The 17,747-nt window shown below is 42.7% G+C and overlaps 1 protein-coding gene across 3 annotated transcripts in view; it reads left to right on the top strand.

The window, feature by feature from the left end:
* The window catches only part of ATP8A2 (ATPase phospholipid transporting 8A2), a 335,578-nt gene that overhangs the window by 301,189 nt on the left and 16,642 nt on the right, over nucleotides 1-17,747 (top strand). For all 3 annotated transcript variants that reach the window (XM_061374620.1, XM_061374621.1, XM_061374622.1), the window contains one exon: nucleotides 2,808-2,912. In XM_061374620.1, the coding sequence (XP_061230604.1) occupies nucleotides 2,808-2,912 (105 nt within the window). The remainder of the gene's footprint in view (nucleotides 1-2,807; nucleotides 2,913-17,747) is intronic.

Below are 17,747 nucleotides of genomic sequence, written 5' to 3'. Positions count from 1 at the left end.
CTTATTAAAGTCCCACTTGTGCTACCATTGAAATGGAGCTTTATAAGGTGAGTGCTTCCTCACAGTTGGCACACATCACTTGAATACGTGTCACTGGTGCTAGGAAGTCTCAAAATAGCTGAGCCACAAAGCTATGTGGGAATCATAAAAACATAGAGTGTATTCCAGCAAAATCAGGCAAGAGGGCAAGAACTGCTTAATAATTGCTGCCTCAATACTTAGTGTTACAGTGAAAAATTTCCTGAGCCTTCCAATTATTATCCAAAGTTTTGTGTACTTTTTTATCATGGGGGAAGAAGCACGTTGCACTTGCCAGCTCCACGGTGTAAGTAAGAGAAGGTATGGGGAGCTTTTCCCATCCTTGCACACGCTTGCAGTCCCTGGAGCAGAAGACTCCTAAAATGTTATTGGGTCATGCAAGCCAGAACAGAGGTTTGAGGAAAGTTTATTAATGTAAGGATGCTTCTTCCTGTCAGTTTCCCCTAAATATTCTCCTAGGGTAGCAAAGTGAAGCTATGCACTTCCCTGGCTCAGAAGGGGAAGGGCCACCCAAATTACAAAGGTAACTTTTGCCTGTTCTTATGGCCCATGGTCTTAATGTCCCAGTGTGTGAGGAAAAGATGAGTTTGTCTTTATGAAATGCATCAGATTTCAGCTGAACAGTAACAGCAAATACAAGATGTCATAAATTATCAAGGGCTGATCCTGCATCTAGGGCCACTTGTAAAGTACAAGGTAAAATCTAAGACTTCCACCTGTATTTTTGTGTATCAAAAGTTAATAATGTGCTGTCGTGAAGTATCCAGTCCTGATGCCAGCAGTCCATGGAATATTTGCAGTTGACTTTGAAGGGAGCAAGCCCAGACTCTGAGACAATTGTGATATCATATTTTAGTATGTGGATAGGTCAGCTCAGACTCTTTTTTATAAATACTTAATTACTGACTCTTCCATGGATGCTCTTGCTTCCAAGTGAAGGAGTGACTCAATACATAACAATTACCTGTGGGTTTATTGTTGCTTTATGGATACACAGCCACAGCAGAGCCCATGTATTTCATCATTTCACACTACTTAGAAAATACTTCAGTATCCACAACTTCAGGACAATCTTTTCCACATTGTAAAATATCAGTGCAATGCCCCTGTGTGCTGTGCTGCAGTAATTGGACTTTGTAGGTCAGGCTCTGTCCTATTAAATTTTAAATTCAATATTCTCTCTAAAGGAAAAGAAAAACATCTCTCATCTCTTATGGTGTATGGCAAGATAAACATAGAACCTTGGTAGAGATTGAATAACTTGTAGATTCCTGTGGGGAAAACTGATTATAAAACATTTTCAAAGTTCCAAATATGCTAAGCCTTCAAGTTCGCAATATTAGGTATGGCCTCTTTAAAAGGTAAGAGATGAGTTCAAGGTCAAAGTTTCAATGTATTTCCTTAAAGAGTGTGATAGTGAAGTCAGCTTTAAAGATTGTAAGAATGATATAGCTCAGTTTTCTCTCTTAAATGCAGATGTGTTTTGAAAAGTAGTTTTCATTTTGGTTTATTTTGACAAATTTGGGGCCTAATTCATCAACACTAAGACCCAAGGACTTGGATTACCTTGTGTTAATATCAAGGCACTGTCATCTAAAATAATATCAGCAAAGATTTTGTGGTCTTTGTGTCTTATTCCCCACGGAAGGAGTAAGAAGAATCAAGCTTTTAAAAAATAAATGCATTTTCATTATATTTTAATAACATATACATCAGTTATTATTTTTCTGCTAGAGGAAATTTGATATTGTTTTACATCATTGGTTAAAGATTATAGTATCTGCATGTGAGATCTTTGTAAAACTTAGAGATTTTTGCCATTTCAGAGTTGCAGGATATTATTTTAATGCCATGAAGTAAGTGGTGTCTTGGTGACTTGGCTCCATCTTGTTTTCAGGCTTATTGTGCAGTCATATGCAAATCAATATGATCTCATGGGACACTTGTCCTTTAAGTGACACAAAAGAGGAAGCTGATCAAAAACTGCCTGTTGGAGAAAGATCCCTGCTTTTTGTGTTACTGCTTTGTACATGTCAAGGCAGAGGGGGCTAAATTCTCTCCTTTATAACAATGCAATTTAGGTATAACCACACTGCAGCAGTAGGTGAAACTAGGGAAAAAAGGCCCCAGTACTCTTCGTGAGTAACATTGCTCTTCAAATCTTGGTAGCACATGTGGTAGGTACATGGATTGTTGTTTGAATCCCCAAGCTGAGCAAATAGGACAGAGCCAGTCTTATTACTGTCACTTTGAAAGCTCAGTGGGGAAAGAAGTGCCTTTCCAAGTCATGTGAGATTGAGAAATGAAAATAAAGGGGCTTGAATGGCAATTATTATCCGAGACTCTCCTCAGGTTTTCAGGGCAGTGCCATGCATAGCTCAAAAGACAGATAGAATCATGTTTTACTGCCATGAATATTCAATGAATCCCAGCTCTTTTGTCTGAGTGTCTGGGTCCTGAGCAGTCCCACGGCAGTGGTGTCAGGTCTCCATAGTCCCATAGCTTTGCCGGCTGGATAGATTTTGAGTGTTGTGTTGAAGCAGCCAAGCTGTGCTGAATTTGAAGTCCTTTGGATTTCTCATTTCTTATGTAATATTTCCCAGGTATTGTGAACTTGAAGTGACATGCATACGCTCTGCCTTATTTCCCAAATCCTTCAAGGGAAGGCCCTGTGCCTCTCAGCTGAGAAGTAAAATTGAGGTTTTGTAGCAAAGGAAATGTTCATATGGCTCTCTTGTTTTTCTTTTTATCTTTTCCTTGTGGTACAGGGCCAAGCATACCTACCATAAAACTTTGCTGGAGCAAGTTCAGGAGTTGGAGATGAAGACGAGAGAACTGGGAAAAGCCATGCTTCGTGATAGTAATGGAAAGAGGTAGGGCAAGTCTATGCTGATGTTTAAAACAGACTCTTTTGTCCCTTCCCCTCCCTATTTCTCATTTACCATTCAAATCTGATTCCAGACAGGGTAAGAAGTCTTCTATCCTCTACTATTCATTTACTGTTGTTCCTTTTCATCTGTGTCTGTTGCTCCCACCAATATCAGCTCTTTCAGTTTCATTTCCCGTGCATTACTGCTGTGAGGCTGTATTGGAAACTGCTACTCAGTCTCCTGCTTGGTAGCATATAGTGATATTACCTGGCTGCTGGACCAGGCTGGTTTTGAAATACTTTGTCATCAAAAAAACCCAACCAATTAATCTGATATCAGTGTCAGGTGAAGGAACTGTCTGCAACTCAGGATATGAAGACTGTGGTTAAAAGGAGAACTGCCTAATCCAGTGTGCTCTACAGCTTCATTCAATTTCACCTTGAGGGTTTCTTTATGCCTTTTCTTCTTTCCACTGCAGCTTACAGGCTGCTGCTTTCAGTGTTCTCAGTTTCTCGTTGTGCCTCTCCCTTACATCCACACCATATGGACTGGAACATATTGCTGTTATGGAATCTTTCATTGTAAGGGGAGAGTATGTGTTGTGTGGGAACTTTTGTCTCTTCTGAAAGAAGCTAAAGAAAATCATAGTGAGGCTTTTGCATCCAACAGTTTCATTTACTATCTCAGATCGTGGCTCTGCATCCGCTGGTTGGAAAAGCTCCCCATCAAAAAGGTTTTAGAACTAACTCTTCTGTTCCTTACACAATATGGCACCACATGACTTGCTAAGAAACTACATGATCATTAAACTGGATTTTAGCAAACCTTATAAACTAGCAAACTGAGTGGAATGGGGCTTTTAAAAGATGTTGTTGTTCTGGGGCAGGGTCATCCTTTCAGCCTTTGATCTCTATTCTAAGGTAAACTAATTGCCATATTGTAGCTGCCGCTGAGTGGATAGTAGTTTTTTTTTTCAATTGAACTTGTGAGTTAATAAGGACTATTGATATGAAAAATTATCAGGGAGTGAGTTTACCAAGATTATAGTAAATCGAAAGGCTTTAAAAGAAATGCTTATGTGAACTTTAATGTGTTTAAAAGATGTCCTTAGTGACCGGAGTCTGCTTCTCAGAGACCAAGACAAAGTAAACACAGCGTTATTGATTAAGATCACTTCAAAACACTCAGTATCTTCAGTTTTTATTTTGAGTCATTTTTCTGCTGTGACTTTTAGATCCTACAAAACACTGTTTGTAAGTTGTGCTTACTTGCAGAAGTCACGAACTGCACATCAAATCATTTAAAAACAAAAATCAGACTTTTCAGCACTGGTCAACAGAGGCTACTTTCTGTGCCACAATTAAAACCTGAAATCAGGCATTTAATTAAAAATGTCTTGGTTTTAGAGGGCTGAGCAGTCACCTGAAAGTCACTTGCAGCCAAAGCACTTGGTACCAAAATCAGGTCAGCTTCCCCCAGGCAAGAAAGCTGTAACTTGGTGTTGTGAGTTGCTGACTGATAGACTGAGTAGATGGCAGGCAGGTGGAATCCAAGCCAGTAGAAAACTGGCTGTTCCCAGCCACACAGCTCTGGCAGTATGAGCCCCTTGAGTGTTGCTGTGGTTCCTATCCATGCATAAGATGGTGGTGTTTTGTAGCATTTGTGTTTTCCTGACAGTATTTAGTGCCAGTTCTTGACAGCTGGAGAGGAGAGTGAGTCAGCTTTTTGCCTGATGAGTCCCCGGGTTGCAAGGTGGGCTGACATACTGTTAATAGTGAGAGAGACAGTTAGCATTTGATCTGTTTATATGTGCATGTATGTGTCTCCAAGAACTTGATGGGTTTTTTCTCTGTTTACACACTGACCTGACTTTCTGTAAATGTAATGGCCCTGTTGTAATTCAGTCATACACTGCATGTTTTCATAGCCTTTTATTTTATTGCATTCTCACTGCAAACTCTTTCATCTGCATTCCTCCTCCATATAGCTTCACTTCATTCTCGAAACGCTTGCATGGAGATGATGTAAGGAATCTCTTCTGGCTGTCCTTCCCATTCTCCCTCCCCCCTTCTTTCCATGCATTTGTTTGTTCTCCTTCCTAATTGCTCCCAGATTTTCTGGGTGGTCCATCTGTGAACTAGATAATGGTAGAGTGCCTCTGCCTGCTAGGAGCTGGTGCGCTGTGCTTGTGATGTGGCCTCCTGAGTGCTCTTCAGAGTTGTTCTGTCTTTTATCTCTTTTGTTTGTCTCCCGGCTCTTTCACACCTGCTAGAAATCATGTGCTTGTCCAAAGGGAAGGGTGAGGGTGGGAAAACAGCAGAGTGGGAACTTTGTGCAGTTACAACCCCTCTGGTTCATGCTCTTTAATTTTGAAATATTTCCTTGAAGCCATTGGAAGTGAGCGCTGGGACATGTGCACTTCTCTGCCCTCCTGCCTGCAGCCCCATTGCTCTTGGGACATTCCTGGCAGTGTGACACTATTCAGGAAGGGGAAGTGACTGGCGTCTTCTCATTTCTAATGGAAAGTAGTGAGCTGAGTTAAAACTGCATGGCTCCATCTGTCACCTCCAAGTACCAGTGTTAGTTCTTGGCTGGAAGTGTTCCTGAAAACATACCCATTAGGTGTTGGTTTGTTCAGGCAGCCGTGGAAGATAAGCTGGCTGTCATCAGAGCCTATTTTCTTGGCTCATGTAGTAGACACTATTTTTGTTCAGTGTTTTTCACAAACAAACAACAAAAAAATCACACCCAATTACAGATAAGAGAAGGATTTAGGGAGCTAATTACTTTTATCGTTGCCTAGCCCTTAGACAAAAAAATGAGGTGCAAGATATGAATGTTTAGGGTTAACCTGCTAAACAAAAAGCAATTCACAAACCTCAAAAAGCAGTGAGTGCATCTAGGCTTGCACAACAGGGTGCCAACAATGCTTGGCTCAGCTGCATTTCTAAGATGTGAGCAGGATAGCACCTAGGTCCTCACTGCACATGGGGAGGGAGCGCTACGGGATCTGCATGTGCCACTTAATACCTAAATCTGCACATACTGTCTTAGAGGGTCTTCACCCTGTTCTTGCTAGACACACTTTTCCCAGGTTAATAAAAAATGACTTCACTGGTGCCTGTTCCATCCCTCTGAATCTCAGCCCCTTTGGATCGTTTATAAAATTGAATTTGCTTATAGCAATCCAAAAAAAAAGGCACAAATTTCTACCTTACCTTGGCAGGGAGCAAACAGCAGGACACGTGGTAGACCAGGGAGCATCTGTTCTGTACAGAGAAGAGTGTCAGCACCCTGAGCTGGGTCCCGAAAACCTTGCAAATAACGAGTGACGCTTGGAGATTATATGAAGTGTATTGTTTTGAGCTGTAATCAGTCGTGTTCTCATTTCTGTCGATCTCCTCTAGATGGCTCAAAATTTCTCATGGAAACTGGGATGATCTCATTATCAGATGATTCCAGGAGCAGGGGATTTCAAGCACCTGGGAAACTTGCAAATCCAGAAATAGCTTGAGAGAGTGCACAGTAAGGGGCTGGTGATGGATCCCATACTCTACTTGCCTACCTGCTTGTGGAAGATGAGTACCTGAACTTGCCCTCCTCAGCCTGGCACCCAGTGGTGCTGAGCTGGACTCCAGCCCAGCTGCGATGTGAGCAAACCTTGGTGCAGGAAGGGAGAGGGGCTCCCTGGCACTCTCACATAACAAAAGGCAGGATTTAACACTAAATTTACATGAATTTGGAGAGGTGAGAGGGACAGCTCATGTGCCAAAATAAATACGGACATGTGGAGACACCTGCCCAGCAGACCTAATCATGTTAACATGCAAGATTTACACAAAGAAAACAAACAACGTTTTTCTACAGTTTTGTGTTCAAAAGTGGCATTGAGCTCAGCTGCAGACATTCTTGTGTCTTTAAATAAGTTTACAACTAAATCTTGGCTCATAAAAGGCCAAATCTTCAAATTCTCATTCACTTTTCACTCCATCTAACCTCTCATTGAAGTCAGCAGGAGTTCAGGTGGAGTAATGGCTGATGAGGGACCAAAGCAAACTTTACTTTGGAACCAATGTCACTTTATTGCTCTACTGGCTAACTAATGGAGAGTGAGCAAAGCTGTGCAGCACCCTCCTTGTGACAGTAGATTTCCTGTTACAGAGGGTTTCTCTGTCTTGGAATTGCCCAAGAGCTCTCTTTAAAAGTAGTCTTCTGGTGGTTTTTCTGTTCTGCTTTTAATTGGTTGGTGGCTGAGATTAGAACGTTATTTGATAATAAAGAGCAATGTAGCTTTCACAACTTACGTACTTCACAAGGAGCTGAAGGGCCTGTCTGGGGTGCTGCAGAAAAATGCCTGCAACACTGAAATACTGGGCAGAATTTCTTCCAGTTACTCAGAGATCTGGGAGGCAGTATCTCAGAACAGTGGAAGCGACAACAGAACAAGGGAGGTGTAGTTCTGTAGTCACAGGGAAGCACTGTGGTGTGCTCCTGCGCATTTTTCAGTATGCCTTTTTCCTCTTGCTGCTTTCACCCACTGATGGTAAATAGACACCTCTTTCTTTCATCTCCATTTCATAAGACAAATACTGTTTTGCAGTGTCAGTTCCCCATAGTCTCTCTGTTGTCTGCCCTCAACAAAGAGACATACCAGTGGAGATTCTCCTTCATTTAGGTGCTTCTAACAGTGTTGCTTTAGCGAAATGTGCGTGACCAGCTCTCACCCTGAGAGCAAGCCAACTTATTTATCTTAGCCTGGGTTTTCTTTGGTGGGTGAGGGCAGATGCCTATCTCATTTCAATAGCTGCATGACCCAGTGGGGAATCAGTGAGCTGACACCCGTGGAGACATGCCCACTCCACAAGTCCCTGGGGAGGAGCAAGGAAGAGGAGAACATGGGAAACCTGACTGAGGCTTGTGGCTGTGCAGGGAGCTGAGAGCAGCAGAGCCCTCAGCTTCACGCCGGCAGAAGCAGAAATGGTGAAACAGCCTTCACTTTTAACAAACCCATGAATGAGCTGAGGACCTAATCTTGTGCTTCCCAAGGAAGAGGCAAGCTTTTTCATTAAGATCAAGAGGAACAAGGCTTGGGCTCATTATATTTCAAAGCACTTTGTCTCTTTATTGATGCATTTCAAATTACATCCACTTGAATAGGCAGACCATGCCAGTAAGGCCCCTTCACAGCAGCAGGTACAATGAATCTTATTTGAAACAAACTCAGTCTTGTGTTTTCAACTGGTTAAACGGTATTGGCTGTTTGGAGCCAAATCCTTGTTTCCTGAATGTGTTGACTTCATTGTATTTACTCAGGATATGCATGACTGTGGTCTGAATCCGGCCCCTCCAGTGCAGCTGAGCGTTAAATGAGGTTGAAGAGGGGAGAGGTGTATTTCGGGGTCTGAGGGTTTGCAGTCTTTTTATCAATTTTTCCAGATGTTCTTCACACCATTTCTGGGAAGCCAAGGCAAGGTTTCTCCACCAGCGTACACAACAAAGTGACTGGCATATTTATGATTTTTCCTTGCAGCTTTTCTAGTAAAAAGATATTAGACTCCTTTTACTAGCAAAAAGCACATAAAATGATATCAGTGGGGTTTTTTTAAATTCTTTGATTCCATATGGTAAGCATTTGTGTATGGTAGGTGGAAAATGCATAATTTTGTTTTATTTTACACTTGGCCCTTTCTCTCTCCCTCCTGTCCCATATCAGTAAAGGAATCGTCACATTATGTCCTCATTTTATTATGTACTGTTAATTTCTGGCATTTCTAAGCCCTATGTGTGAGGCACTTGAAATTGCTAGGTTGGCTTCTGCTTCTGCTCCAAGTTGAGCAGGGGGGGGAGGCTGGGGGGGCAGAGGTGGGAAGGAGCAGAGGGAAGATAGGGTCTCAGAAGCTGGCCAGAGGAGTGAAGGAGTTGTTATACTCCCACTGGCATGGGGGACCCAAGCACCCAGCTGCTAGCGTGAACCAGTTGAAGCTGACATGCCTTTTTTTTTGGTACAGTTAATCATTTCACATCCTGATTGTGCCTGTCATGTAACCTTGAGGGAGATCCAGTGCACTAATAGGGTTAAAACCTGGTGACCTGGAGAAGGATTTAGGGTTGTGATCAAACCTGTTAGCAAAGTCAAAGTTGATGGAGGTACCCCGTCAGCACAAAGGCCAGAATGGAGCTGTGAATTGAAAAGAATGATTAGAAAAAAGAGAACATAACAGGATGAGAATTGAAACTGCTTAAGGGGCCAATCTCTCTGGTGCTTAATCCTGAGTTACTGGGTTGGGCACCGGGGATCTCCACAGGGGAGAGAAGAAATCTTCCCTCCAGGCTGCACAGCAGGAGAACTTCTCCATACCAGCTGTTCCAGCCTAATGGCTCCAGCAGTCCGCCTGAGCTCCTCTGCTGGCTAGCCCTGTCTGGGAAGAGAGGCAGGACAGCCTGCATTCACACCTCTGATTTGTGGCAAAGAATCAAGTACTAAGTTACATGCAGCAAGGACAAGAAAACAGAAGTTGCACTAGATATTAAATATTTAGCAGGCAATTACGAAATACTTAAAAGCTTAAAGAAAAGCAATTTGTTTTTTTTACAGGTCAACCAAATGTCTTGAGCTTTGCTCTTTGTATCCAGACACTTTCAAAGTTCATCAGTTTTTGTTGTTGCACTAAGTTGTTCTGTAGTTTGGGGTTTTCCTGTTTATTTTGTTTTTCCTTCTAAAGAAAAGGAAGAAGAATTCGGTAAGAGTTTAGAGGTTTGAACACAGAAGACATTTTAACTTTAGTCAAAGTACGTAAGGGGACTTCTTTTAAACGAGGAGATTTGGATTAAAAAAAAACCAAACAGAACATAAACCAAACCCACAACAAACCATCTTTACATAGAGACCAAGCATGAAGAACTTGAACCTCCAAGGTGACTACTTCTGAAAAAATGAGTGAGTAGGAAAAGAATGTTATAATTGCAACTGTATGCCACCTTATCTGTAGAGGATAGGAGCAAGAACCCACTAGAGTAAGTGCAAAGTGAGGCACTTAGGGACAAGAAGTAAACAGCAGTGATAGCTAAAGGAGGATAGATGAACAGCAACAAGCCACACTTAGCCTTCTCTGCTTCTCAGACCTTTAAATTGAGTCATTTCCCACATTCTTGAAAGGCTGAAGGCAAAACCAGGGAGCTTCAGGTTAGATTAGCTGGCTTTGGGACAGCTCATGATCATGCCTGTCCCCCTCTCAATGCATGCCCACAATGGACTGCGTAAACGCATGCTTAATGTTTGCAGTGTATAGAAATAGAAGGCACTCTAAGCACAGAGACTTCTCATTTATTATTTTCTTAGGGTTGTTGCTTTTCGCAGAGGCACATGTTCAGTGCTTGCTGTTTTAGATGGTATATTTAAAAAGTGCTTGGTAATACTGTGATCTTGTGGTGGGTGACCCTGGCTGGATGCAAGTTACCCACCAAAGCTGCCCTGTCACTCCTGCTCCATCTTGAAGCCAGCTGGCATTGGCTTTGTTGGACACAGGGAAAGCTTCTAGCAGCTTCATACGGAAGTCACCCCTGTAGCCCCCCTGCAACCAAAACCTTGCCACGTAAACCCAATACAATTCTGTTTAAAGAAGCAGTCTTGGAAAGAAGATTAGGAATAACAGCCTCACAGGCTAGAATGGGTTGTCCAAGTGATTTGAGGAGTCAAAGGGGGGATCCATTTGTCTTTTTTGTCTTAGGACATCGTTAATGACAAAAATGTAAGTCATCTTTGCTTGTCACCAGAAGGAAAGTTTTGTCATACTTTTAGCTGTACAACTTAAAGGTCCAGCTTGAAGAGGATTTTTATCCTAGAACTCTACATACAGTCTAGGTGCTGCACACAGAAGCTGGCTGAAGCTTGTGGATGCCTTGTCCTCTGTCTGCTGTTTCAGAGTGGTTCTGCCACTAGCACAGGTGATGTGGCAACATGGGGAAGACTTGCATGTACCTGATGTGGGATCTGCTGCTGTATGCAGGTTCTCCTTCATGCTTTGGTCCTGTATTTAAACCTCTGAGTTGCAATGGGAAAGGAAAGCTGCTGTTTTGGTGAACTAGCATGCTGCCAGGCCAAATGACAAGCTATAATAGTGTTTCTCCAGGGCACTGGTAAAGGTCATCGATCCATGGTGTTTTGTTGGTGTGGCAGGAGGGTTGGCGTAAGAGCTTGGTACCACATGTTCCAGGCCTGGAGAGCTACATGGCTACATCACTACATGGCTGATTCAAGTATGTAAGGGCCACACATCCAGATACATATGATGCTTAACAGACAAATAGTTGTCTGGATAATGTCAAACGTAACTCATAGAGAGGGAAAGTTCTTTCAATATTTGCTTCCTACCTAGGAAAGGGGAATTTTTCCTCTGTGGCCGTCACATGTACTTGAGAAGCCACTGCATTAACAAGGCTTGGAGACGTTATACCATGACAGGGCATAAGACTCCCAGCTTCCCTAGAGAGTTTGCTGATGCTGAACCCTCACGGAAAGCCTGGTTGCCTTGTTGCAGGAGTCACCTCTGATCGGTAACTTCTTCCACCTCTCAGGCTGCAAGCGGCACAGCTCACAATTCTATCTTCATTTCCCTGTAGTCTGTGCCTGGTAATCCTCTCATCTTCTAGCCATGGTCTGGGTTTTTGTTCATGGCTTGCTAAGTATTCACAGAAAAAAAGCAATAGGAGCATGGATTTTGATGTCTCTTTATTTCATCTAGATCCTGAGTGATTAAGGAGCAGTGTATGTAGACGCTGACTCTGCAAAGAAAATGCTGATTTTTGTTTTACTGTTTATGTGCCTCAGATGCTTCCTTGTGAAATGCTCTGGAGATTTCCTTTGATTACACTGCAGCTTCATTATCAGTAATGCCTGTTTGCCTTTTAAATTAAAAAAACCTCCTACTCTGACCTCATAGTAAAACATTCCTGCAATCCAATGCTAGATAACCAAAAATAACATCTCCCCTTTGTGGAATGAAAGAGAGAAACCATCAGAAGCCTGTAGTTGCTACTTTTGCTGTTCCGTAGGAGGGTGATTTGCTTGCTCTAATTTTGAACTCCTGGTCTGCAAGAATGTTGGTTTCATGTTCTCCTTATACCAAGTCTGTGTTAGTTGTCATCTCTTTGCCTGCTCTCTAACTCTAATTCCTCCCTCACATGAATTCAAGTAAGCACTTGAGTCTAAACTAAAAGAAAACAAGTTAAACTCAGGCCTGCGGTTTGGCTGGGGGAGTGCCCTCACCCAACAGGGAGTATCTGAGGAATTAAAAGGGGTCTCCTCTGGCCAATTACAAAGGTGTGGCCATAGCCTCTGCCTGCATTATCGTACTCGCTCTTTGTCCACCAGGACCATGACTGATGCTGTAAGCCTTTAAGCGGCGTTACACTGCATTAAAGGTGAGAGGTGGAATTGTGAATGAATCCTCTGGAATACTTGGTGTGTCCTAGAAGCCAGCGAGGGATCCCCGAGTCCCCTCTGCCAGGTCATACTCGGGGAGAAGTCATAGTGTTTGAACCTGTGGTTCTTCTTTAGCAGAAACTAAATGGAGTTTGAGAACCAAGAGACTGAAATGGAAATCAACAGTCTGCTTGTAATCAGTTTGATGATTAGGATTGGTCAAAGATGGAGAAATCTGTCTCACACCTTTTTTTGTTGCTCTTCATATTTTATCTTGATGTAACTTTCAGTAGTAGAAACATGTCAACAAAGAAACAATGAGCTTTTGTGTAAGGCACTGTTTGGAACACATGGAAGAAACGAATGGCTGTGTTTTAATTCTAAATTTTAAAAGGGGAGGAAAGGATACTTCAGTGTTGAACAAACTGATCTCTTCAAAATCTCATCCCCAGCTAAAGATGACAGGGACAGAAACTTCCTGATCTTTTACCTTGTGTTTAGCCACATGGAGTATTTTGCAAAAAAATTTCTTCATATCTTACTCCCTCCTTCACTCCCTCCCTCCTTCCCTGCTGTTGCAGTGCGAGGATAATGCACTGCAAGATGTTTCTTCCAACAGAAGAGGAATGGAGGCTAGCCAGGGCTTCTCAGGCAGCAATGTCTTTAACAGCGTATGTGACAGTGGAAGGAAAGAGGCTGAACAAGGTTTTGCCTGCTGCTCTGTTTGAAAATGCCTGTGGGTAGGAGAGAGACTGTGGAGTTAAGGGCAGAATTTCAGCATAAGCTTTGGAGGGTTCTCTCTTTAAACCAAGTTGTACAATGATTTACTTGTTGCTAAATGCTGTGGCAGCACCATAGGATAAAAGAAACAGAGACCACTGCATCTGCAGGCAGTAGGGCAAGTGGGTTCATAGCTATTCAGATGACAGGGAAAACAGTCGCGTACCTTCTTGTCCTCTGGGCTTACCCATAGATATTGGATATTTTGCACTGAAGAGCTGTGCTTCTGCCATGGGTTCTTTCCGTGTTTTCAAGGCAGCAAGGGGTATCACCTTGGATATGTATGTGCTTCCGGTTTTTATCTGTGTCATTTTTAGCAGCCCTGGTAAGGCTTCACTGGTACCTTACTTCTTCCTTCTAGAAAGTGGAAAAGCAGAAACAAACAGTATCATTTCATATGTGTGCATGTGCTTGAATAATCCAGAAAGGCAGCAAGTTAAAACCAATGGCAGCTAAGTGTCTTTGCGCATTTGGTGTGCCTGTGTTTTCTGTCTCCTCTAGTAAGTCATAACAAAATACAAATTCATTTCTGAAGAGTTCAGTTCTAGTAAGAGAAGAGCGGCCCTGATGGTTTTAATTCTTATTTTTTAGCTGGGCTATGTGTGTATTTTCTCAGAGAAGATCCAATTTTAAGGACACCTGCATCCACTTTAACCTTCCCTTCTTTGTGAGACCTGCTTTTGGCATCAACCAATTAGTGGACTCCGGAGGATTTTCTGGGTCAAGCTGTACCAAGTACCACAAATCCTCATTAAAGCTAATTAGTGCTCAGTAGATTAATTGGTGGTGAAGCTCATCTTTTTTTAATTACTTGAGCAAATGAGACAGCAGGACCTTGTGGTCAGCTTTGAATTACTCTGTTTGTTTTGATGCGCTTCATTTGAATGTGTAAAGCCAGATGTTTGTTGCCCAGATTTAAGGGCTGTTTGCTTTTGTGAGGGATGAGGAGAACACAGGAAAATAAAATTAAGGTCTCTGTTGACACCTTAGAGCAATTCAGATGCAAAAATGGAAGAGTCATGTATTTGTTGAATGGAAAATAGTGTTACAAAATAAGAAGTTGCCTTTAGTTTACATTTTGATTTGTCATCCACTTAATGAATTCATGTAATGTTGTTAGCATAGTCTTCCAGGCAGACAGAAATAATCTTGATCCTCTCAGAAAGCCATTGCAAAGGTATTCCTGGCTCAGGTGTTCTTCATTATTGATAACAACTGCATCTGGTTTGTTTGAGTTACTTGTGACTTGAGCAGTGGCTTTTTTTTAATCATTTTTTTCCATGCTAACCATCCAAATTGGGACATTTTTGTAATAGTTTTTGTTCTAATATACTATTTGTTTTGTTTAGTTCAAAGCATTTTGTCTGTGTCCTTTGTCCTTCATCTAATTACAGATAGATGGTGTCTCTCCCTTACCCCTCTTGAGGTCATTAACTAACCACCGTATTTCAGTGTCACTTTCCAGGTCACTGATTCCCATAAGGCTTTCTGAGTTTGTGATTTCTTCCATTCTGACACCACTTTAGAGATCCTGAGTATGAGCACAACTACATCCAGTATTCAGACTATGATCTTAATATCTCTCATCTTTTCACCTCAGTGACTCAAGATGCCATCCTTAGACCCTGAGGAGGACTTAGGCACTGGCTCTGAGTCACTGGAAAGCAAAATTAACACTTAAACATGGCTGATACTTGGGATTGATTTACAAGCAATGTTTCTGTGAGCGAGGCCAAGCCTAGTGCCTGCAAGTCTGATGTTATCCACAGTTTTGCATCAAAGCATGAGGGAGACTGAAAAGTCTTCACTCTGTTAACTGTTGGTAGCAGACAAAAACCTTTTCTAAAAGCAGGGACTCGGTGTCAATGCAAACACTTTAGTTAAGAATCCCACTGAACCAATTTTCTTTCCCTTCACATCTTGTATTGTATCTGTTCATAAATCAAATGCTCATCTGTTTCAGAAGAGCTGTGCTGCATTTGACTCTATGTACTAAGAGCTCATTTTATAGTACTTGACTAGTCTTGACTTGCAGTCTGTTTAATCATCCCATGTAGAATCATAGAATAGAATCATAGAATAGTTAGGGTTGGAAAGGACCTTAAGACCATCAAGTTCCAACCCCCCTGCCGTGGGCAGGGACACCTCGCTCTAAACCATATTACCCAAGGCCTCATCCAACCTGGCCTTGAACACTGCCAGGGATGGAGCATTCACAACCTCCCTGGACAACCTATTCCAGTACCTCATCACCCTAACAGGACAGAATTTCCTCCTTATATCCAATCTAAACTTCCCCTGTTTAAGTTTTAACCCATTACCCCTTGTCCTATCACTACAGTCCCTAATGAAGAGTCCATCCCCAGCATCCCTATAGGCCCCCTTCAGACACTGGAAGGCTGCTATGAGGTCTCCACGCAGCCTTCTCTTCTCCAGGCTGAACAGCCCCAGCTCTCTCAGACTCTCTTCATACGGGAGGTGCTCCAGTCCCTTGATCATCCTCATGGCCCTCCTCTGGACTTGTTCCAACAGTTCCACATCCTTTTTATGTTGAGGACACCAGAACTGCACACAGTACTCCAAGTGAGGTCTCACGAGAGCAGAATAAAGGGGCAGGATCACCTCCTTCAACTGCTGGTCACGCTCCTTTTGATGTAGCCCACAATACAGTTAGCTTTCTGGGCTGCAAGTGCACACTGAAGCCTGCTCATGTTCATTTCCTCATCGACCAGCACCCCCAAGTTCTTCTCTGCAGGGCTGCTCTGAATCTCTTCCCTGCCCAGCCTGTAGCTGTGTCTGGGATTGCTCTGACCCAGGTGTAGGACCTTGCACTTGGCATGGTTAAACTTCATGAGATTGGCATTGGCCAAGCATGCCACAAGCATGTCAAGGTCCCTCTGGATGGCATTCCTTCCCTCCAGCGTATCAACCGAACCACACAGCTTGGTGTCATCGGCAAACTTGCTGAGGGCGTACTCAATCCCACTGTCCATGTCAGTGACAAAGATCTTGAACAAGACCGGTCCCAACACCAATCCCTGAGGGACACCACTCGTTACTCGTCTCCAGCCGGACATTGAGCCATTGACCACAACTCTTTGTGTGCGGCCATCCAGCCAGTTCTTTATCCACCGAGTGGTCCATCCATCAAATTGATGTCTCTCCAATTTAGAGACAAGGATGTCTTGTGGGACAGTGTCAAATGCTTTGCACAAGTCCAGGTAGATGACATCAACTGCTCTACCCCTGTCCATCAGTTCTGTAGCCCCATCATAGAAGGCCACCAAATTGGCCAGGCAGGATTTCCCCTTAGTGAAGCCATGCTGGCTGTCACCAAGCACCTTGTTGATTTTTATGTGCCTTAGCATGCCTTCCAGGAGAATCTGCTCCAAGATTTTGCCAGGCACAGAGGTGAGACTGACTGGCCTGTAATTCCCTGGGTCACCCATTTTCCCCTTCTTGAAAATGTGGGTTATATTTCCCTTTTTCCAGTCGTTGGGAACTTCACCTGACTGCCATGATTTTTCAAATATGATGGCCAGTGGCTTAGCAACTTGATTTGCCAGCTCCTTCAGGACCTGTGGATGGATTTCGTCAGGACTCATGGACTTGTGCATGTTCAGATTTTTAAGATGGTCTCGAACCAGTTCTTCTCCTACAGTGGGCCCAAGGTCTTCATTCTCATGTAGGTTGTCAAATTCATAAGCCTGTTAAAGGCGAGAGATATCTGTCTTGCTATCCCCTTACCTGGTGATTCTTTGTAATACATATTTTCTGTTATGCTGTATGCTTTGAGCAGTTGGAGATTTCTTTGAGTATGTACTTGATTTTCTTACTGCCAGCTGTTTTTTTAACTAGTTGGAACTTCCATCTTATAAACCTGTTTTTGTTGAAAACCTGTGATCCTACTGCTTTGAACACAGACAGATCTTGTGATCTAGGAGCTCCTAAAGATTGTTTGATACTCAGTCGGTGTCTATAGTTTTGCTTCCAAATCTGTTATCAACTTCCATATTATATAGAGGAAATACTACTGAATGCAGGTAGGGAAAGCTTGTCCGTTGCAGGTGTGATTCTGTGGTGCCAAAGGAAGGAGGGGCAGAGACCAAGTGTCTGAAAATGAGGATATAAAGATTTTAATTAGGGGTCCATAGGCCGTACAAGTTCCTGTTTCAGGCGTCTAAGTTTAGAGACCGTAGGGAAATAGAAGGATTCTTCCCTTTCTTTTGTGGTCATCTCATTATGCAGTGAACAGAGAACTGCGAGCCTGGATATTACTCTAATGGACTATTAAGTGGAATATAAGCCTGCATGGCTGGATTACATATTATAGGCATCTTGGAGATTCTTTGGTTACTTACTTGTTTGAAGTTAGCAAACTCTTTCCATGAAAGGGAGTTGTTTGTTTAAAGCTGTTGTAACCTTGTTGACAGCAGCAGCTGGGATTTCCATTCCATGTAGTAAATGTATGTGAATTTGTAATCTAATCCAAGAAACATATCAAGGCTGCCATTTAGATGTGTATCCGTGTGTGCAGCATAACCAGTGGAATTACTGCTTGTGAATAAAGATGTGAAAGAACAAGCAGACTGAAAATGGAAACAGTGCAAATGTAGTGCAAATGGCATAAAGACACT

Source organism: Neopsephotus bourkii, unplaced genomic scaffold, assembly GCF_033783945.1.
Source record: "Neopsephotus bourkii isolate Nb327-2 ecotype Australia unplaced genomic scaffold, CSIRO-AGI_Nbou_v1 NB_1638, whole genome shotgun sequence".
Taxonomy (NCBI): domain Eukaryota; kingdom Metazoa; phylum Chordata; class Aves; order Psittaciformes; family Psittacidae; genus Neopsephotus; species Neopsephotus bourkii.
This window is presented reverse-complemented; position numbering and strand designations above follow the sequence as displayed.